This window comes from Cherax quadricarinatus, chromosome 83 (genome assembly GCF_038502225.1).
Source record: "Cherax quadricarinatus isolate ZL_2023a chromosome 83, ASM3850222v1, whole genome shotgun sequence".
NCBI lineage: Eukaryota > Metazoa > Arthropoda > Malacostraca > Decapoda > Parastacidae > Cherax > Cherax quadricarinatus.
Window position 1 is genome coordinate 7,001,038 of NC_091374.1, and position 17,549 is coordinate 7,018,586.

Consider the following 17,549-nt stretch of genomic DNA (forward strand, 5'->3'; position numbering starts at 1 on the left):
GTCAGCAGATGGGTAAATTAAGCGGCACATTTTTATTGAACAGTGTTTTGATTTAAGTGTTAGCTTTATTCAGTCCTACTGGTGAACACACTGTAAACTTGTATAATGACAGGATGCCTGTCTAAATTGGTTTTAGACTACCTAAGCAGACTCCAACCTTAATGCAAGAAACAAGAGATTAATCAGTTATAAATTATTTTTCTTTTCACATGTTTGCCCATGGCACTAAGTCATCAAAATTATTCGCAGGACAGTCAAATCTGACTCGAAACTTTTTTATACTTTTGTTAAATGTGTTATTAATAACCTATGCATTTGACAATGGCTTACACAGTGCCATGTTAGCTAGCATATTTTTTTGTAGCTCCTGGAAGCCAAAAACCTTTCGATCGTGTTTTCTATCACCCGGGTATGTTGTAATAGTGCCAAATATCCTTGTATTCTCAACTTCCAAAGTAGATTCCCTCCGTTTCTTAGACACTGGTTTATCAGGGACACATCTTTAATGCTTTGGCAGTTTCCTAGCAAAGTAGGGTGACTCAAAGATGAAAACACACAATCATTCCCTTCCCTGCAGTCCAGTGACAACTCCACTCAGCCATAACGTCCCTATTTATTTTCCAAAGTTAAGGACTGTCCTCTAAGATACTCAAAGACAACAATAAGGACAGCCTTAGCTTATTTACAACACAAAATGACAACACGAATTCCTACTGCCTTTTTTTCTGTGGACACTTTAGGATATACAGCAGTGACTTGTCTTAAAGACTTCTGACATATCATTGAAATTTTTTCCACACATAAACCCCCCAATGCTGTATCCAGGAATTGAGATGGCAGTTTAAGTCTTTATCAGTATGAGAGAGTATTCTAAACCTGCCTCAGGGAAAAAGCCACAGGTGTTATTTAAATTCCCCTCCCCTCAAATTATTTCACAATATCACATGCATCCACATTGGCATTAATGCTAGTATTATGCCATAACCTTGCACATCATATGATAGCCACACAGACCGAACATGTTCCAACCAATGAAAAATCGTGCAGTTGACTGTAGAATAATATTAGACTAGTAACTTAGGAGATTCTTAGGAGCACTGGTTACTGAAATACAAAGTGCCAATATATAGCTCAGGGTGCAGTGCTGCATCACCAGCTAAGGAGCACATTCTCGAAAACTCACTGAAACCTGACTTGGTGTCAATTCAGTTGTTTCATTTATAGTGGAATATAAAAATTTCCCCCGTTTTCAGAATTGGCTTAACTACTACACATTAACTAATTCACTTTACTAGGTTGAGCCAAGTGTAGTACTGTATTAAGAGTAGGTATATAAATAGGTATTTTGTGTTCTGGAAGACTTAATAAAGCTCACTCTTATTCTGAAACACTGTACAATAAAATCCACCCTTATAAATATGTTTTGTTTTACTACCTTATATTTCTCAAAATTTTATCAAAAATCATCTTGCTTGAGGATTTTCTAGAAAGTTAATTCAATGAAGCTAATATTATATACTTATGGTAAGAGCTATGTAAAAAAAAAAAAAACTTATTGTAATAATTCCATGAATTGCAAAGGCAATGCCTTACAAAGATGGTAGAGTATAGAAGAAAAAAAAAGATTAAGGATACCTATTTCAAAGTGACATTGCATTTTCACAAATTAGCATCACAAGACACCTGCAGAGAAAAGGTTGGACTGCAATAATGAGACAGCTGCTGAAGTGACTAAATACAATATAAATGTTGAAGCATGGAAAAGCATCACTAGTGAAAAAGAAACTCGAAGTGGATGGAGTGAGTATTTGGGGTGTGATAGGTGAAAGTGTTAAAGTCTGCAAATGTCAAAAGAAAAAAAAAATTACTGGTCCTGGAGGTAGGAAGTACTCTGAAGGAGGGATGGGGATATTTGCAGTTTGGAGGGGCATCTGAACTGTAGTATATGCACACCTCTGCGAAGACAGTGATTGAGTGAAAGTGTTTATCTTTTGGGTCACCTACCTCAGTGGGAGACAGCTAACATGTTAAAAGGAAGAAGTTTCATTATGATAATTACAATTTTAAAGAGAATGAAGTACTTGCTTGTGTTTCATTGTTTCTAAGATATTCATGACCAAATACAGTGGACCCCCGGTTAACGAACTTTTTTCATTCCAGTAGTATGTTCAGGTGCCAGTACTGACCGAATTTTTTCCCATAAGAAATATTGTGAAGTAGATTAGTCCATTTCAGACCCCCAAACATACACGTACAAACGCACTTACATAAATACACTTACATAATTGGTCGCATTTGGAGGTGACCGTTAAGCGGGGGTCCACTGTAAATGTAAGAATTGCCAATTTATATCTTCAAAACTAGGTTTGTTTTGGATACATGCTAAAGTATTCCAGTATGTAGTGGAAAGGAAAAAATTGAATAGTTGAAGGAGATTTATCCCAAGGCCTAGTAAGCAGAATTGTTCATACAGTCATATTTCTTGTTGACACCAAATGGCAACTGTTGCATATACTACGTTAACATCAGTCATGATGAATTCCCTAAATGTTTCATTTGCTCTCTCAAACATTTTGGAACATGAATATAGTTTAAATCTCTCTCCTTGCAAGAAAGAAAGCTGTGCAGTAGTACCTAGCTTCTTGGAAATATATACACTTAAGCAGTATGTGATCCTTTATTGACAACGTTTCACCCACGCAGTAGGCTTTATCAAGTCACAAACAGATCTGTTTGTGACTTGATAAAGCCCACTTCGTGGCTGAAACGTTGTCAATAAAGGATCACATTATACTGCTTAAGTGTTTATGGTATTTCCATTGTCGGTATTTTATACCATTTATTTCCACCTACCTTGAGAGGTGTTGCAGTCATATGCAAGTGTTTCTGTGTGTTTGTGCTTTAGGGTATTATACATACAGTAGCAGAATCTACATTTTCATTCATACCTGATATATATCCCAATAATGATTTTTTATTATCTCTAAATTTCACCGCTGAATTATCCATATTTTTTTCAGTCATAGTATCAGATCAATCAAAAAAAAATTATGAAATACAATTTAAATCATTTTAGTATTTATACAGCAACCCTAATTAACCTAACAGTTCACTCAGAGTTATTACTTCTAGCATAACTAAACAATGCATTTCTTCATATAATGTGTATTTAAGTGAATCATGTAATTTCCAGTAAAAATTACATTTGTTTTATAGATAAGAAACTTAGACCTTGTCTGTTTTCAGCTCAGAGGTCAGATGGAAGTAACAGCAGTGATTGAAAATATTACTCAAATGCCAAAGAAATCAAAACTTGAAAATAATACAGGCATCAGCATTAAGGAAAGTTCTCAATGTACAATAAATCTCAGTTTGCCTAATGTGCTTGAGTGCTCAAATATAAGCAGTGATCATGCCTCTTCCAATAATATTTATGGAGATTCTTTGGAATGCAATGCCTTGAGTGAGGCACAAGATGAGACTGAATTGCATTCCCCTCAGGGCAAAATAACAGTTCTTCCTCTAAGAATGAAGACGGGTTCTGGAAGACCTTCAAGGCTCTCCAGTGTGGGAGATGGGTATGAAAATAGCTCTGCTGTTATTAATGTTGCTGGTGATGGAGGTGGAAATAAAAAGTCGCTAAAACAAAAGAAAAGAAAGAGAAAACTTAAGAGTTTTTTAGCTCGCAGGAAAGGTAGAAGGAAATATAAATCAGAGAAGAACACAAAACAGGTAAATGAATCATGATTGCTAGGGCTGATGAAATAAGCAGAGTTAGTTTTTAATTTTATTATTAATTATGACTTACCAGAAGTGTAAACAAGATTGGTGTTAATGTATTAGAGTAAAACAAACAAAAAATTTAAACTTATCAAAACCAAATATATATATTTTTATGTTTTTGTCTCTACAGTGAAAGAAACTGCAGCACAAGTTGTAGGGTTCAGTGGTAGGGTTTTAGTTGCTTAGAAGCTAGTCGAACATCTGTTTACAGGTGAACACAAAACTTATTGATATTTATTTTGTTAACATACTGCCAGTTGTCATTTTAATCATTGTTTATTTTAGCTATAAATATCATTTACTATTCCTCTATCTTCTATCTTTTATTTTCCTTCAGTGATTTTCGAGACTTTCTTTTTCCCATAAGAGTTAAATTAATTTATGAAATATTAATTAATATAAATACTTAATAACTCTTATATATATGCTTGTTTATGCTTATGTCGTAGTATATACTTCAACACCCTTAATTTTCTTTGGGCTAACTAAATTAGTTTTTCAAAGGTTGTTGTAAGATAATGCTTTTTTTTTTTTTTTTTTTTTTTTTTTTTTTTTAATGTAACAAAGATTTTATAAATAGTTTAGGTATTTGGGGGACAAAATGTATTACAAATCTTAATGTTTTAGAAGACTGTTATTCATTTTCTATTTTAAAATGCACAGTTTCTGAAGTACTTTCATATTGCTTGTCAGAGCTGACACAATGTCTTTAAAGGACAATAAACTCCCTTTATTAGGTTCGTTTTTATGAACCTTGATATATGAATTTAAAATGTGTGTATTATCTTTTGAAGGCCAGTGCAATGTATGTAGCCTAATATTTAAATTTAGAGAGAAGTCAGTTTATACAGTGTATTATTTGTTAATAAAAATGACAGTGTTACTGGGGAATTTATAATTTTATAATGGGGAAATGTATATAAACTTAAAAAAGTATGTAAAGTCAAGTAGAGAATGTAGTTCAGTGTGCCATATTTGAGACAACTGAGAAATATTGGTGGTTATACACAGTTCTAACTTAAAAGGATTAATGGACAAATAACAATGAGAGAGATATTCAGTAATGAATTAGGGCTCGTGGTGACATTGATGACTGCTCAGTCATTCAAAGGATATTCTTAAAATATATTTTTGTTCATTAGGTAATGCTGAATTTTATAGTAAAATTAATGTATTGTAATGCTATAAAATAATTTTTATTTAATGAAAGTATTGTATAGTACCTAGGCCAATTCCACCCACCCCATTAAGCTAGCCATGAAACAAAACCAGTTATAGATTGTTGCAGAAAAACATTCCATTTTTATCACAGTACAGACAGGGTATAATAATGGAGTAAACAAATGGACTAGAAAGAAGAGTTAGTAGTGGTGGGTACACATTGGTATTTCTGAGAATTTGTTTACCTATCACTGAATCCATAGCATGTGTATTGCAAATAGACCAGAATGGACAACTAGTGAACAAAAGCACAGCCATTAAGATAAAATATGTATATTCTGTAGATAGAATTAGAGCTGGATGTAGCTGTTGAAATATAGCTGAAAATTTTTACCAATATCCAGCCTCTAAACTCTTTTGACTACCTATTTCCTCTGGGAAATCCCCAATGTAGTGTCTCACCCAGACATTAGAGCACAAGTATAGATGCATGTGAATTAAAGTTTTTTAAATTAAAAGGCACACTTTTCTATAATATCCTATTTAAAGGAAATTTTGCCTGCATGTGTGCATTACTCATTTCATGATATATGTATGTACATACCCATCAACATACCACAAAATTTAAGGGAAAATGTGTGTGAAATGGCACACTTTTTGCCTTATTAAACATCTCGTACTTTTAGGCTGGATTCTGTTGTACACCTAGAAAGCCATAAATGCTTTCCTAAACACCAAATCCATTAAAGAATGGAAGGTTGTGCATTTCCAACCTTTAGAGACATAATAGACTAGTAGTGATAAGATAAAGAAATGGGTGGACTGCATATTCATAGACAGAAAGCTTTTAATGCAGTATGACTGAATGCTACTTATTGAACAGAAGACTCCAATCCTAGTAACAGGTAAGGAATGCTTTAATAATAGAAAATAAATTATAAAGTCCTCCATGGGGAAGTGGAACAGAATTCTTCCTCCGTAAGCCATGCGTGTCTTAAGAGGCGACTAAAATGCTGGGAGCAAGGGGCTAGTAACCCCTTCTCCTGTATATATTACTAAATTTGAAAGGAGAAACTTTCGTTTTTCCTTTTGGGCCACCCCGCCTCAGTGGGATACGGCCGGTGTGTTGAAAGAAAGAAAATTATAAAGTACAGTATGAAGCATCACAACAAGAGACTAGTCGCACAAGAATCGGCACTTGGTCTGTGTTCTTAGTGCATGCCAGTGACCTATCAGATAAACTTATGCATCTTATAAAAATGATTCCCAATAGTCCAGAATACAAATAGGAAGACACTAGAAGGCTAGAAAGTTTAAGAATAATAAGTGTTGAATTTAACCCAAACAGTTATGAATCTAGAAGATGGGGAAGAGACACCATAGAGAGTACTGTTTTGCAGAGAGAAAAAAAAAATCATAAAATCAGCTACCTAAATCTCCTTAAAACTCGAGTCCTTTCTTGGTAAGCTGATAGACAAATCCTGCTTTGCCTACATTTTTCCCTATCTAAACTAGGTTATGGATACCACCTATTTTTGAGCCTTGCCTTTTTTTTTTTTTTTTTTTTTTTTTTTTAGCAAGTCGGCTGTCTCCCACCAAGGCAGGGTGACACAAAAAGAAAGAAAATCCCCCAAAAGAAAATACTTTCATCGTCATTCAACACTTTCACCTCGCTCACACACTCACTGTTTTTGCAGAGGTGCTCAGAATACAACAGTTGAGAAGCTTATACGTATAAAGATACACAACATATCCCTCCAAACTGCCAATATCCCAAACCCCTCCTGAAAAGTGCAGGCATTTTACTTCCCATTTCCAGGACTCAAGTCTGACTATATAAAAATAACCGGTTTCCCTGAATCCCTTCACTAAATATTACCCTGCTCACACTTCAACAGCTCGTCAGGTTCTAAATACCATTCGTCTCCATTCACTCCTATCTAACACGCTCACGCACACTTGCTGGAAGTCCAAACCCCTCGCCCACAAAACGTCCTTTACCCCCTCCCTCCAACCTTTTGGAGGACAACCCCTCTTATTCTCTTTAAACTTGATCCCATTCATTATCAAAGGTTAAATTTTTCTTGGGGCTTTGACTCTCCCATCTTGGCAAGATCAATATGACACTATGATCCTTCCACATATAGAATGGTTACAGATATTAGTCAAGCTAATTTATTATGCCCTTTTCCTCTTCATATTCACTCCTTAAAATGACATCCCTTAATTTGCCTCCCCATTATGTTCACCTGCATCTTACTTTTTTCTCCTTTGGAAGTTCCAGCATTTCATGTTTGCTGCTGCTCCACTTTGATGTGCAAAAGCTTACTTGCTTACTATAACTTGCAAATTTTTTTTAATCCTTCCAGTTTCTCTCTCATGCTATATCTACATACAGTGATGGTTCTAAAGCTCAGTGGTGTTGAGTATGCAGCTGTTTTTCTGGAAAGAATATGATGAATAATCCAAAGTCATGTACTAGTCAGCCAGCATTTTCACAAGAGTTATATGCAAGTCTCACTGCTATCATATGCATTGTGGCCATATGTGCCTCATTTGTAGTTTTGGACTTCTGAAGTGTGTTAAAAACTATCCAGAAACTCACTTCCTTATTCCATCGTCCTTCATGTACAACCTTGGTAATGTTCCATTTCTGGTAAATACAAAGAGTGAAGGAATTTGGGTGATCCTAGGAAAGGTTGGAGGGAAGGGTAAAGGAGGTTTTAAGTACTAGGGGCTTGACATCCAACAGGCTTGTGTAAGCCCAAGGCTGGGCTCAGGGAGTAGAAAAACTCGAGGAACTCGTTAAATGTATACAAGTCTGATGGATATAAATAAGTGAAGGCGATTGGATTTTATGATTTGATGTGTTGTTGGAGTGTGAACAAGTTGACATTTACAAAGGGGTTCAGGAAAACTACTTAGTTGGACCTGAATCCTGGAGGTGGGAAACAGTGTTTGCACTCTGAAGGAGGGTTGAAGATGTGGATTGGAGTCATGTGAACTGTAATGTCAGCTCTATTCTGGGAAAGCAGTGATTGAATAATTGACAGTGAAAGTGCATTCTTTGTTGGGTCACCCTTCCTCAGTGGGAGAAGGCCAGAATGTTAAAATGAAATACCTTTGAAGAATTTCGAGAGTTTATCTACTCTCTCAGCCAGGCTTGCCTGGTCAACCAGGCTGTTGCTGCTGGAGGCCCGCTGCCCCACGTATCCATCACAGCCTGGTTGATCTGGCACCTGGTGAAGATACTTGTCCAGTTTCCTCTTGAAGGCTTCTACACTTGTTCCAGCAGTGTTTCTGATATCTTCTGGTAAGATGTTGAAAACTCTGGGACCCCGGATGTTGATATAGTGTTCCCTTATTGTCCCCACCGCACCCCTGCTCCTCACTGGGTTTATTTTACACTTCCTCCCATATCTCTCACTCCAGTATGTTGTTATGGCAGTGTGCAGATTTGAGACCAAGCCCTCGAGTACCTTCCAGGTATATATTATCATGTACCTCTCTCTCCTCCGCTCCAGTGAGTACACGTTCAAGACTTGCAGGCATTCCCAGTAGTTTAGGTGCTTTACTGGCTTAATGTGAGCCGTAAACGATCTCTGTATTTGTTCCAGCTCCGATATTTCTCCTGCCTTAAAGGGGGCCGTCAGCACTGAGCAATATTCTAAGTGAGGGAACACTAACGATTTGAAGAGTGTCACCATCGGCATTATTTCCCTTGTTTTGAAAGTTCTCAATACTCGGCTCAAGAGTTTTTTGCTGGGTCTCTAGGCACTCCACTTTTCAGGGGTAATGAACAAGCAGACTCAGGAGATCTGTCAGCTATTCATGTTCTCCTAGTTTCCTGCAGGGGCATTGCTTTCTTAAGCTGTTTTTTTCAGCAGTCTCAACAATTTGGCAACTGCTGGCAACATTGGTACAAGTTGGACCACAACAAATTGTTTATCAAATCATATTTGAGTTTCTGGCCATCTCCCACTGCTGTCAGGTTTGGAAACCAGCACTTTCACACAAAAATTGAATACTTGGAACACAGATACCATGTGGAGAAACAACCAGCTCATTTCTGCGAAAATTGCCATATGATTTCGCATCTTAATAAATTATCCTATTAGTTGGCATGCAGGATTGACCTCCGACATCTGCACAGTACACACACACACACACAAATGCACTATACCTGACCACGGAAAGTCATGACTCGACACAGACTGACTTTTACATAGTAACTAACCTTTCAATTTTATTCTTTCACTAACTCTATCTCCACCAACCCCTATTCTTGCACACATCTACCCTTCACTCACTTCTAACCTTCGCACATGTGAACCAACATTGCTGTATGATCCTTATGGTTTCAGCGCTCTCCCTCATTAAAAAAAACTGATCAGGAAGTAATCACAGGTGGTACAGAGAATAAATATACAATGACTAATATAGCACTTTATTATTCTAATAAGCTATGTTATAACACTAAGAGTTATTCTGTTTTTCTGGAGTTGCACATTCTGTGCTTTCATCTTCTCTTGGTAGTGCACCATCTTCAGGTAGGTGATGGCAGCACTGCAGACAAACAGCACTGCACTAATGAAACCCAGAGCCTGCAACACACGGGTCATCGAGTAAGATACATCTTAATGCCACAAGAGCATGTGTTATGAATAATTTTGTGAGAGAAAAGTTTAGTTTAAAACTGTATGAAACATATGGGTTTAGCACAGGTTCTTTAATAATAACTAAAAAAAATCAAAAGCACAATATTGTATTAGAACTTTATTCTTTCTAGACTTAGAATGAAGGGTGATGTGAATGAATGTGGTAGGTATGTAGTGTGCAAGAGGAAAACATTAAATAAGGACCCCTCGAGGGAGGTTCCTGAAGTCGGGCTCTTGATCCAATGAACTGGAATTGCTGCACCCTTAATTGGATTGGACAAAAAATCATCTGCTTCCTTAAATGTTTTATGGTCTACAAGTTTAGTGCCCTCCCCTGTGAAATAAAATTTATTTTTGGGATTTAGTCTGGAGAGCAAGCTGATTTCAGAAACTTCCAATTACATGTATATGCATAATTTCCTAAGAGTTTATTAGCATTTTTAACCCAGACACTCTGACTTTTTAACAGCCACTGATTTACTGCATAAATTCTGATGTTGATGCCTCTAGCACCCCTCACAGCCCTTTCTACCTGAATCTCTAGCTACCTTCTACCCCTGCACTGTCCACTGCCCTGCTGCACTCCATGACGTAATAATAATCCCTCACCTTGCTAGCTACCCAATACCCCTACACCCTTCCCTGCTCTTCTGCTCTGTATGACCCTTGTTAGTTTAGCTCTTCTTTTTTTTTTATAATTTTCATTCGGTGGGGATGTTGCATCTCCTGCCAAGTCTTGCTTTCGTGGGGAGTGATTTTTCGTGTGCAAATTTGGGACTAGTCCATCTAGGATTTTACAAGCATATATTATCATGCATTTTTCTCACCTTCATTTCAGGGAGTACAGATCAAGTGATTTAACCTTTCCTAGTAATCTGTGCTTGATCATACTTATATGTCTTGTGAAAGCTCTATATTCTCCAGGTCTGCAATTTCACCTGCCTTGAAAGGGGCCATTAGTGTGCAGCAATATTCTAGCCTAGAGAGAACAAACAATTTGAAGAGATTCATCATGGGCTTGGTATCCCTAGTTTTGAAAATTAGGACCCAATTTCTAAACTTTGTTAAAAGTTAAGTGTCCAGAAGAAGCAACGATGCAAATGTGGCGAGGAAATCAAATATACACAAATAATCCATATTTAGGAGACTGAAACATATGACAAAGTTTTGGTACAACTAGGACCATTAACTAATTACATCTGTGAGAAAAACTACATATTCAACTCTCAGAACTGGGTGAGGTTTGAAGCCATGGCAAACCAGCCCTAAAACTAGCAGGCCATTGCAAACTACAGTGCGGAGTGCGCTAGCCTGCCATGAGTTCGAACCCCACTCTGTTGGTGCTTGTCCATGGTTGTAATACATACAATGGAGGTGATGGTGAGAGGAGTATCTGAGCAAGCTTTGTTAGTGAGGGTGATGATGGAGCCAACCACCATGACCACCATTCCAGCCACGTTGAAGTACACCTCCTTTTAACAAGTATACATCATATTAAATGCATTTCCTGTTAATAAGTACACCTATTAACATCTTCAATTAGGTTTTTTATTTTTTATTTCAAACTGTATACATCAACAGTGAAGTACTGTATCACTCATGGGTTTAATACTTTATTAAAACCCTTGCGGTTTAGCGCTTCTTTTTTATAATAAAATAATAATAATATTTTTCTAATATTACAATAATAATAATACAACCTTTTAGGTCTGATCACTGAATGAGCTGGGAAGTAGAAAACAGTGTATGGATGGGGAAAGAGGACTGCTTGGCCAGGTGAAGGGCTCTTGGTCCGAGGAATTGGATCTGCCCTCCCTGGGATTAAACCTAAATTCCTTCAGTTCCCCTGGTGTTAAACGAGTCCTATGGGTTTAACAGTTTCTTATGATAGTGTTTAATAACTCACTCCCTTGACCCATGTGGAGGTGACGAGTGGGTTCCTGCCTCCAGTCAGCATTAGCAGAGCTGTGACGTAGGTAACCAGAGTGACGCTTGCACATACAGCACACGGTAGCACATACAGCGTCACATAGCTACCGTTACTGCTACACTTGTTGCTCAAAACGAACATCACAATCGCCATCACCAGCATCACCTGTCACAGACGGGGATAAACAGGTCAACTGAATACTGTCGAATATCACAAGCACATCCAACCCTTCAGCGAAGGTGCCTTGATGCCAGCGAGGGGCTGTTTACCTGGAGAGAGTTCCGGGGGTCAACGCCCCCGCGGCCCGGTGTGTGACCAGGCCTCCTGGTGGATCAGAGCCTGATCAACCAGGCTGTTACTGCTGGCTGCACGCAAACCATCCTTCCATTGGATCGAACCTGATTGCTTCCTATTACCTAAAGCTCTGTTTGACCCTTTCGGAAATAAGATAGTAATCTATGACAACCTGACGGGTTATCCTGGGTCACTAACCCTCTAGGTTAATACTTCCGAAACAAATAGTCACTTAGCCTTAATACCATAATCTGTAAGGGTTTAATGTTAAGAATTAATCTAAGTCTGCCCGAAATGCCTAGCCACGCTAGGTGTCCTAGTGGCCCCCCTCTGTAATTAATATTTTATAACTTGTAAACCACACAATACCCAAAACCTGTAAACCCCACATTGTAACCCTTATAGATTATTATTATTATAATCAAGGGGGAAGCGCTAAACCTGGAGGATTATACAGCGCCTGTGGGGGGGGATGTGGAAGGCATTCAGGCTTAATTCGGGGAACTGGAGCACAGATCCAATTCCCTAAATCAAGAGCCCCTCACCAACATCAAGGAACCTTCCTTGAGGGGTAACCCTTATAGAGAATAAACGATTTGATTTAAAAAAAAAAAAAAAAAAAAAAAAAAAAATGTTACAACGTGGGAACATCCGTAGTGTGTAATTATTATGATTATTATAATCAAGGGGGAAGCGCTAAACCCGGAAGATTATACAGCGCCTGGGGGGGGGGGATGTGGAAGGCATTCAGGCTTAATTCGGGGAACTGGAGCACAGATCCAATTCCCTAAATCAAGAGCCCCTCACCAACATCAAGGAGCCTTCCTTGAGGGGTAATTATTATGAATATAGGATAGGTTCCTTGATGCTGGTGAGGAGTTCTTGATCTAGGGAATTAGATTGCTCCAATTCCCTGAATTAAGCCTGAATGCCTTCCATCCATCCCCCCCAACAGGCGTTGTATAATCCCTACGGCAGCGCTGTATAGCCCTTGTGGTTTAGCGCTTCTTTTTTATTATAATAATAATATAATCCCTACGGGCTTAGCGCTCCCCCGTGATAATAGTTTTCCTGTTATATTTCATCACAGGATGAGTTTTGTAGACGGTAGTCGCTTAGGTATGAGTATAATAATGTAGATGGTGGAAATGAGAAGTGTCGGGGAAGTGTAAACAAAGAAAGTCAGGAAACCATAAAATGCGCAGATACTGCAGTTAGAAGCCTGAGTAGATCTATAACCCACTATGATGACATGAACATAGGTATGTTTATGGAGCAACTTGCAATGTGAACAGACTGACTGATGTTGTAGTGGGGAGGCTTAGGCTTGGTTACAAGTACTTCTGGCAGTTTGGGAGACACACAGATGATGATCAAACTAAATGTAAATTATGTGATCAGCCATATGGTCACTCTCTTGAACACTATGTGCTTAATTGTCCACTTATTGAGGAATACAGAGATAGACAATATAATAACCTATGTGGCATCTCAAGATATCTTATTAATGAAAATAAGATACCAGATATACTAAGCAATTTTCCTAAATTTGCTTGTAACAGATAATTGAACTATAGACATGTAGATATAAATCCATATGTATTCCTGTTAACCCTTTGGGGCCTAGTTTCTAGGCCTTTTGTATATCCATATACTCTTGCACTACCGTCCACAGGATGGATATGGAATGCACAATAAACTAGCCACTTCGGTGGCAAAATGTATCCGCAGACACTTAACCGGCTTGGGGATGGAGGCGTCGGGTTAGGGGTTAGGGACCATGGTCAGATTCTGGGATATGGAGGGGTGTTGGGATTTAGGTAGGGGCACAAGGAGAGAGGAAGTAGTTGTAACTTGTTAAATTCGTTATCTGCTGAACGAAGTTATATGGCTTCACAAAACCAGCGTTAGGCAGCGTCTAGTCAGGGAGACGAAGCAGTGGTGGTGGTGGCTGCTGGTTAGTAGCATCTAATGCACACAGGCCGGGATCGATCCCTTGCACGGGTGATACGTTGGGCATGTTTCCTTACACCTGCTGCTCCTGTTCACTTAGCAGTAAGTACCTGGGTGTTAGTCGACTGGTGTGGGTCGCGTCCCGGGGAAGAAAAATTAAAAGGCCTCAATGGAAATAAGACAGTCCCTGATGACGCACTGACGTTATTGGCTTAACCTGGGTGACTAACCCTCTGGGTTAAAAATCCGAACAAAAATTTGTTTGATGATGTCCCGTGAAAGCTCATTCCTAAGTGAAACCCCTAAGGGAGGTTCCTTGATGTTGGTGAGGGGCTCTTAATCTAGGGAATTGGATCTGTGCTCCAGTTCCCTGATTAAGCCTGAATACCTTCCATTCTCCCCCCCCCCCTCACAGGCGCTGTATAATCCTACTAGTTTAGCGCTTCCCCATGATTATAAGAATAATAATCCTGAGTGAAAGCTTATACTCGATCTAAAATTAGCCAGGGTTGATCCAGCGTGACTGGGAGCTTCAGTGTAGTGACCTGTAACTCGAATAGCAGAGCTGACTCACAACCCATGATACCCAGGCTTTATTCCATGATACCCAAACTTTATTCCATGATACCCGGGCTTTATTCCATGATAACCGGGCTTTATTCCATGATACCCGGGTTTTATTCCATGATACCCGGGCTTTATTCCAGGGACGGGTCGAGATGCAGAAACAAGCCTTATATCTGTCTGTCCATGCTCACCTAGATGGGCTTTGAAATGAGCGAGAGTATAAAACAACTCGTAACTTGTAGATAGATTCAGCTGTAGAAAAAAACAGCAGTGTTGCATGATAATAATAATATCTTTATTTACTACATGTACAAGGTATACAGGTCTAGCTGACATCAATGACATACTACTATATAGAAAGCCTCTTGTTATGTTGAGCATTTCGGGTAAATTAGATCAGTTTTGTCCCAGGGTGCGAGCCACACCAGTCGACTAAGACCCAGGCACTCATTTTACTGATGGGTGAACATCACTGAACCGGTGTGAGGAAACTCGCCCAATGTTTCTACCCCTTCGCCGAGAATCGAACCCGAACTCTAACCTTGTGCAGCGAGAGTTTTTGCCACCTGGCCACGGGGCACCCATGAGTTCAGCGATTGATTATGATTATAACAGTGGAGAAAAAACAGATAAGAGTCCAGGCACTAAGTTCAGCATTATGTGTGCGTGAATACACACCCACGGTAAATCTATAATATATTCACTGATAACATTTTGAGATTCGTCGATATTCACAGAAACAGAACCTGAACAATAAAATATGAGTGGATTCTTTTAGACTCAAGAAAATTATTATTAAAAACATCTACAATACTACTACTACTGAGTGTGACTGGAGCTGCCCGTAAACTTACCTGCTACCTAGAGGGCGTACGGGGGTCAACGTCCCCGCGGCTTGGCCCCCGACAGGGATGTACAAATCACTTCTACACCTGACTGTAAATTCTCATGATTAATGTGTTTATGATTCATTACCTTTGCAATTATTCATGAGTGTGACCAGCTCTACCTGGAGCTCATTACCTTTGTAACTTGGTCATGATTATGACCAGATCTAGTTCATTACCTTTGTAACTTGCTCAGCTATCAAAACTTTGGAGTCCAGTCCCTGGACCAATTATGTACCTCTGTAATCTTTTGACTACCGCCCACAGGATGGGTATGGGGTGCATAATAAACATATTAAACTAAAACACCTGTGAATTCAAATAGGTAATTACACACACACACACACACACACACACCCACACACACACACAAAGGTTTGCAACAAGACTAGTCCCAGAGCTACGGGGATTGTCCTACGAAGAAAGGTTGAGGGAAATCGGCCTGACGACATTGGAGGCCAGGAGGGTCAGGGGAGACATGATAACGACATATAAAATACTGCGCGGAATAGACGAGGTGGACAAAGACGGGATGTTCCAGAGATGGGACACAGACACAAGAGGTCACAATTGGAAGTTGAAGACTCAGATGAATCAAAGGGATGTTAGGAAGTATTTCTTCAGTCATAGAGTAGTCAGGCTATGGAATAGCCTAGAAAGTGATGTGGTGGAGGCAGGAACCATACATAGTTTTAAGGCGAGGTATGATAGAGCTCATGGGGCAGGGAGAGAGAGGACCTAGTAGCAATCAGCGAAGAGGCGGGGCCAGGAGCTGTGACTCGACCCCTGCAACCACAAATAGGTGAGTACAAATAGGTGAGTACACACACACACACACCCTAAGGGGTATGTCATACGAGAAGAGGTTAAGGGAAATCGACCTGACGACACTGGAGGACAGGAGGGATAGGGAAGACGATAGCGACATATAAAATACTGAGAGGAATTGACAGGGTGGATAGGGATAGGTTGTTTTAGAGATGGGACACAGCAATAAGGGGTCACAACTGGAAGTTGAAGACTTGGATGAGCAACAGGGATGTTAAGAAGTATTTCTTCAGTCATAGAGTTGTCAAGAAGTGGAATGAATAGTCTGGAAAGCGATGTAGTGGAAGCAGGATCCATATACAGCTTTAAGAAGAGGTATGATAAAGCTCATGGAGCAAGGGGAGAGAGTGGATCTAGTAGCGACCCGTGAAGAGGCAGGGCCAGGAGCCTTTAAATCGACCCTTGCAACCACAATTAGGCGAGTACACACACACACACACACACACACACACACACACACACACACTGGCCTCACCATCTCAGTAACCTTCAGGAAGGCTGGTGCTGACACCATGAAGGTAGACGAGCGATATATTTCCATGGTGACTCTCTTGATGAATAGTTGCCTCAGTCAAGTGGATTCTTGTTACTCCTGTGACTTGTTACCCCAGTGGCTTGTCAATCTAGTGGCTTATTACTCCAGTGGTTTGTCAATCTAGTGGCTTGTCATTACCATAGGGAGTCGTTACTGCAGTATCAGTGTGCATTGTTTCCCACTAACTTTCCCCTAAAGGGTTAGTATTGTGGTTCCATATACCTGATTGCTGTCTTACATTATTACACTTATGTTGTCACCAATGCAAGTATACCTTCACTAAGATTAGTATACTCAAACCAGGGCAAATATGCCATGAACTAAGACGTATATACTCCACTCTATATCCGCATACTCAGGTATATTAGTATATCAGGTGCAGTCTGTGCCAGCGAGCTGATAATTTAGGAGATATGCCATCAGTGGGAAAAGGATGATAAGATTATATCTATCAGAGGCTTTCAGTGCATTAGCCACCTCGCGCAGAAGGACGAAACTCTCAGTGATACTTAGAGTAAAATGGGTCTTAACGTAGAGTGGCTGATACGTCGCTGTGTATCTGAAGATGAGGGTGATAAGGGGGAGAGGATATTGTGGCCTCCCCTTTCACCCGCACCCTATCTGTCCTTCACACTCCTTCCTTCTCGCCCTCCCGCCTCTCGTCTTCTCTCTCCCTCTTTTCTTAATGTCTTGATTAGTACCTACGTGTTTTTACCTACAAAATATTATAGAGGCACATAATGGGTCCAGGGACTGGGCTTCGAAGTTTTGATACCTAAGCAAGTTACAATGGTAATACACTATTTACATGTTAATAATCTGTTTACAGTGGAACAAGCCAGCTGGTAACCTGGAGTTTACCTGGAGAGAGTTCCGGGGGTCAACGCCCCCGCGGCCCGGTCTGTGACCAGGCCTCCTGGTGGATCAGAGCCTGATCAACCAGGCTGTTGCTG

General features: G+C 39.6%; 2 protein-coding genes across 5 annotated transcripts in view; one reads left to right on the forward strand and one right to left on the reverse strand.

The window, feature by feature from the left end:
- Positions 1-5,462, forward strand: part of NSD (Nuclear receptor binding SET domain protein) — a 103,684-nt gene extending 98,222 nt beyond the window's left edge. For 3 of the 4 annotated variants that reach the window (XM_053796323.2, XM_053796324.2, XM_070102780.1), the window contains one exon: positions 3,247-5,462. In XM_053796323.2, the coding sequence (XP_053652298.1) occupies positions 3,247-3,747 (501 nt within the window). In that variant the 3' untranslated portion in view covers positions 3,748-5,462. The remainder of the gene's footprint in view (positions 1-3,246) is intronic. The other variant, XM_053796326.2, reaches the window with a different exon arrangement.
- Positions 5,463-9,377: 3,915 nt separating this feature from the next.
- LOC128702200 (uncharacterized) lies at positions 9,378-16,985 on the reverse strand. The gene is made up of 4 exons (XM_053796327.2): positions 16,537-16,985; positions 11,509-11,697; positions 10,970-11,074; positions 9,378-9,548 (listed from the first exon to the last, which is right to left on the reverse strand). Exons 1-4 carry the CDS (start codon positions 16,600-16,602, stop codon positions 9,408-9,410), a joined length of 501 nt encoding a protein of 166 aa, XP_053652302.1. The 5' UTR covers positions 16,603-16,985; the 3' UTR covers positions 9,378-9,407.
- Positions 16,986-17,549: the final 564 nt, after the last annotated feature.

What these genes read in the sequence shown, in the direction of transcription:
- LOC128702200 (XM_053796327.2), bottom strand. Translation starts at nt 16,602, where the DNA reads ATGGAAATATATCGCTCGTCTACCTTCATGGTGTCAGCACCAGCCTTC. An exon ending in TCCTGAAGGTTACTGAGATG is followed by an intron (nt 11,698 to 16,536) that starts GTGAGGCCAGTG and finishes CGTCTGTGACAG; the next exon opens with GTGATGCTGGTGATGGCGAT. An exon ending in CCTCCACATGGGTCAAGGGA is followed by an intron (nt 11,075 to 11,508) that starts GTGAGTTATTAA and finishes ACTTGTTAAAAG; the next exon opens with GAGGTGTACTTCAACGTGGC.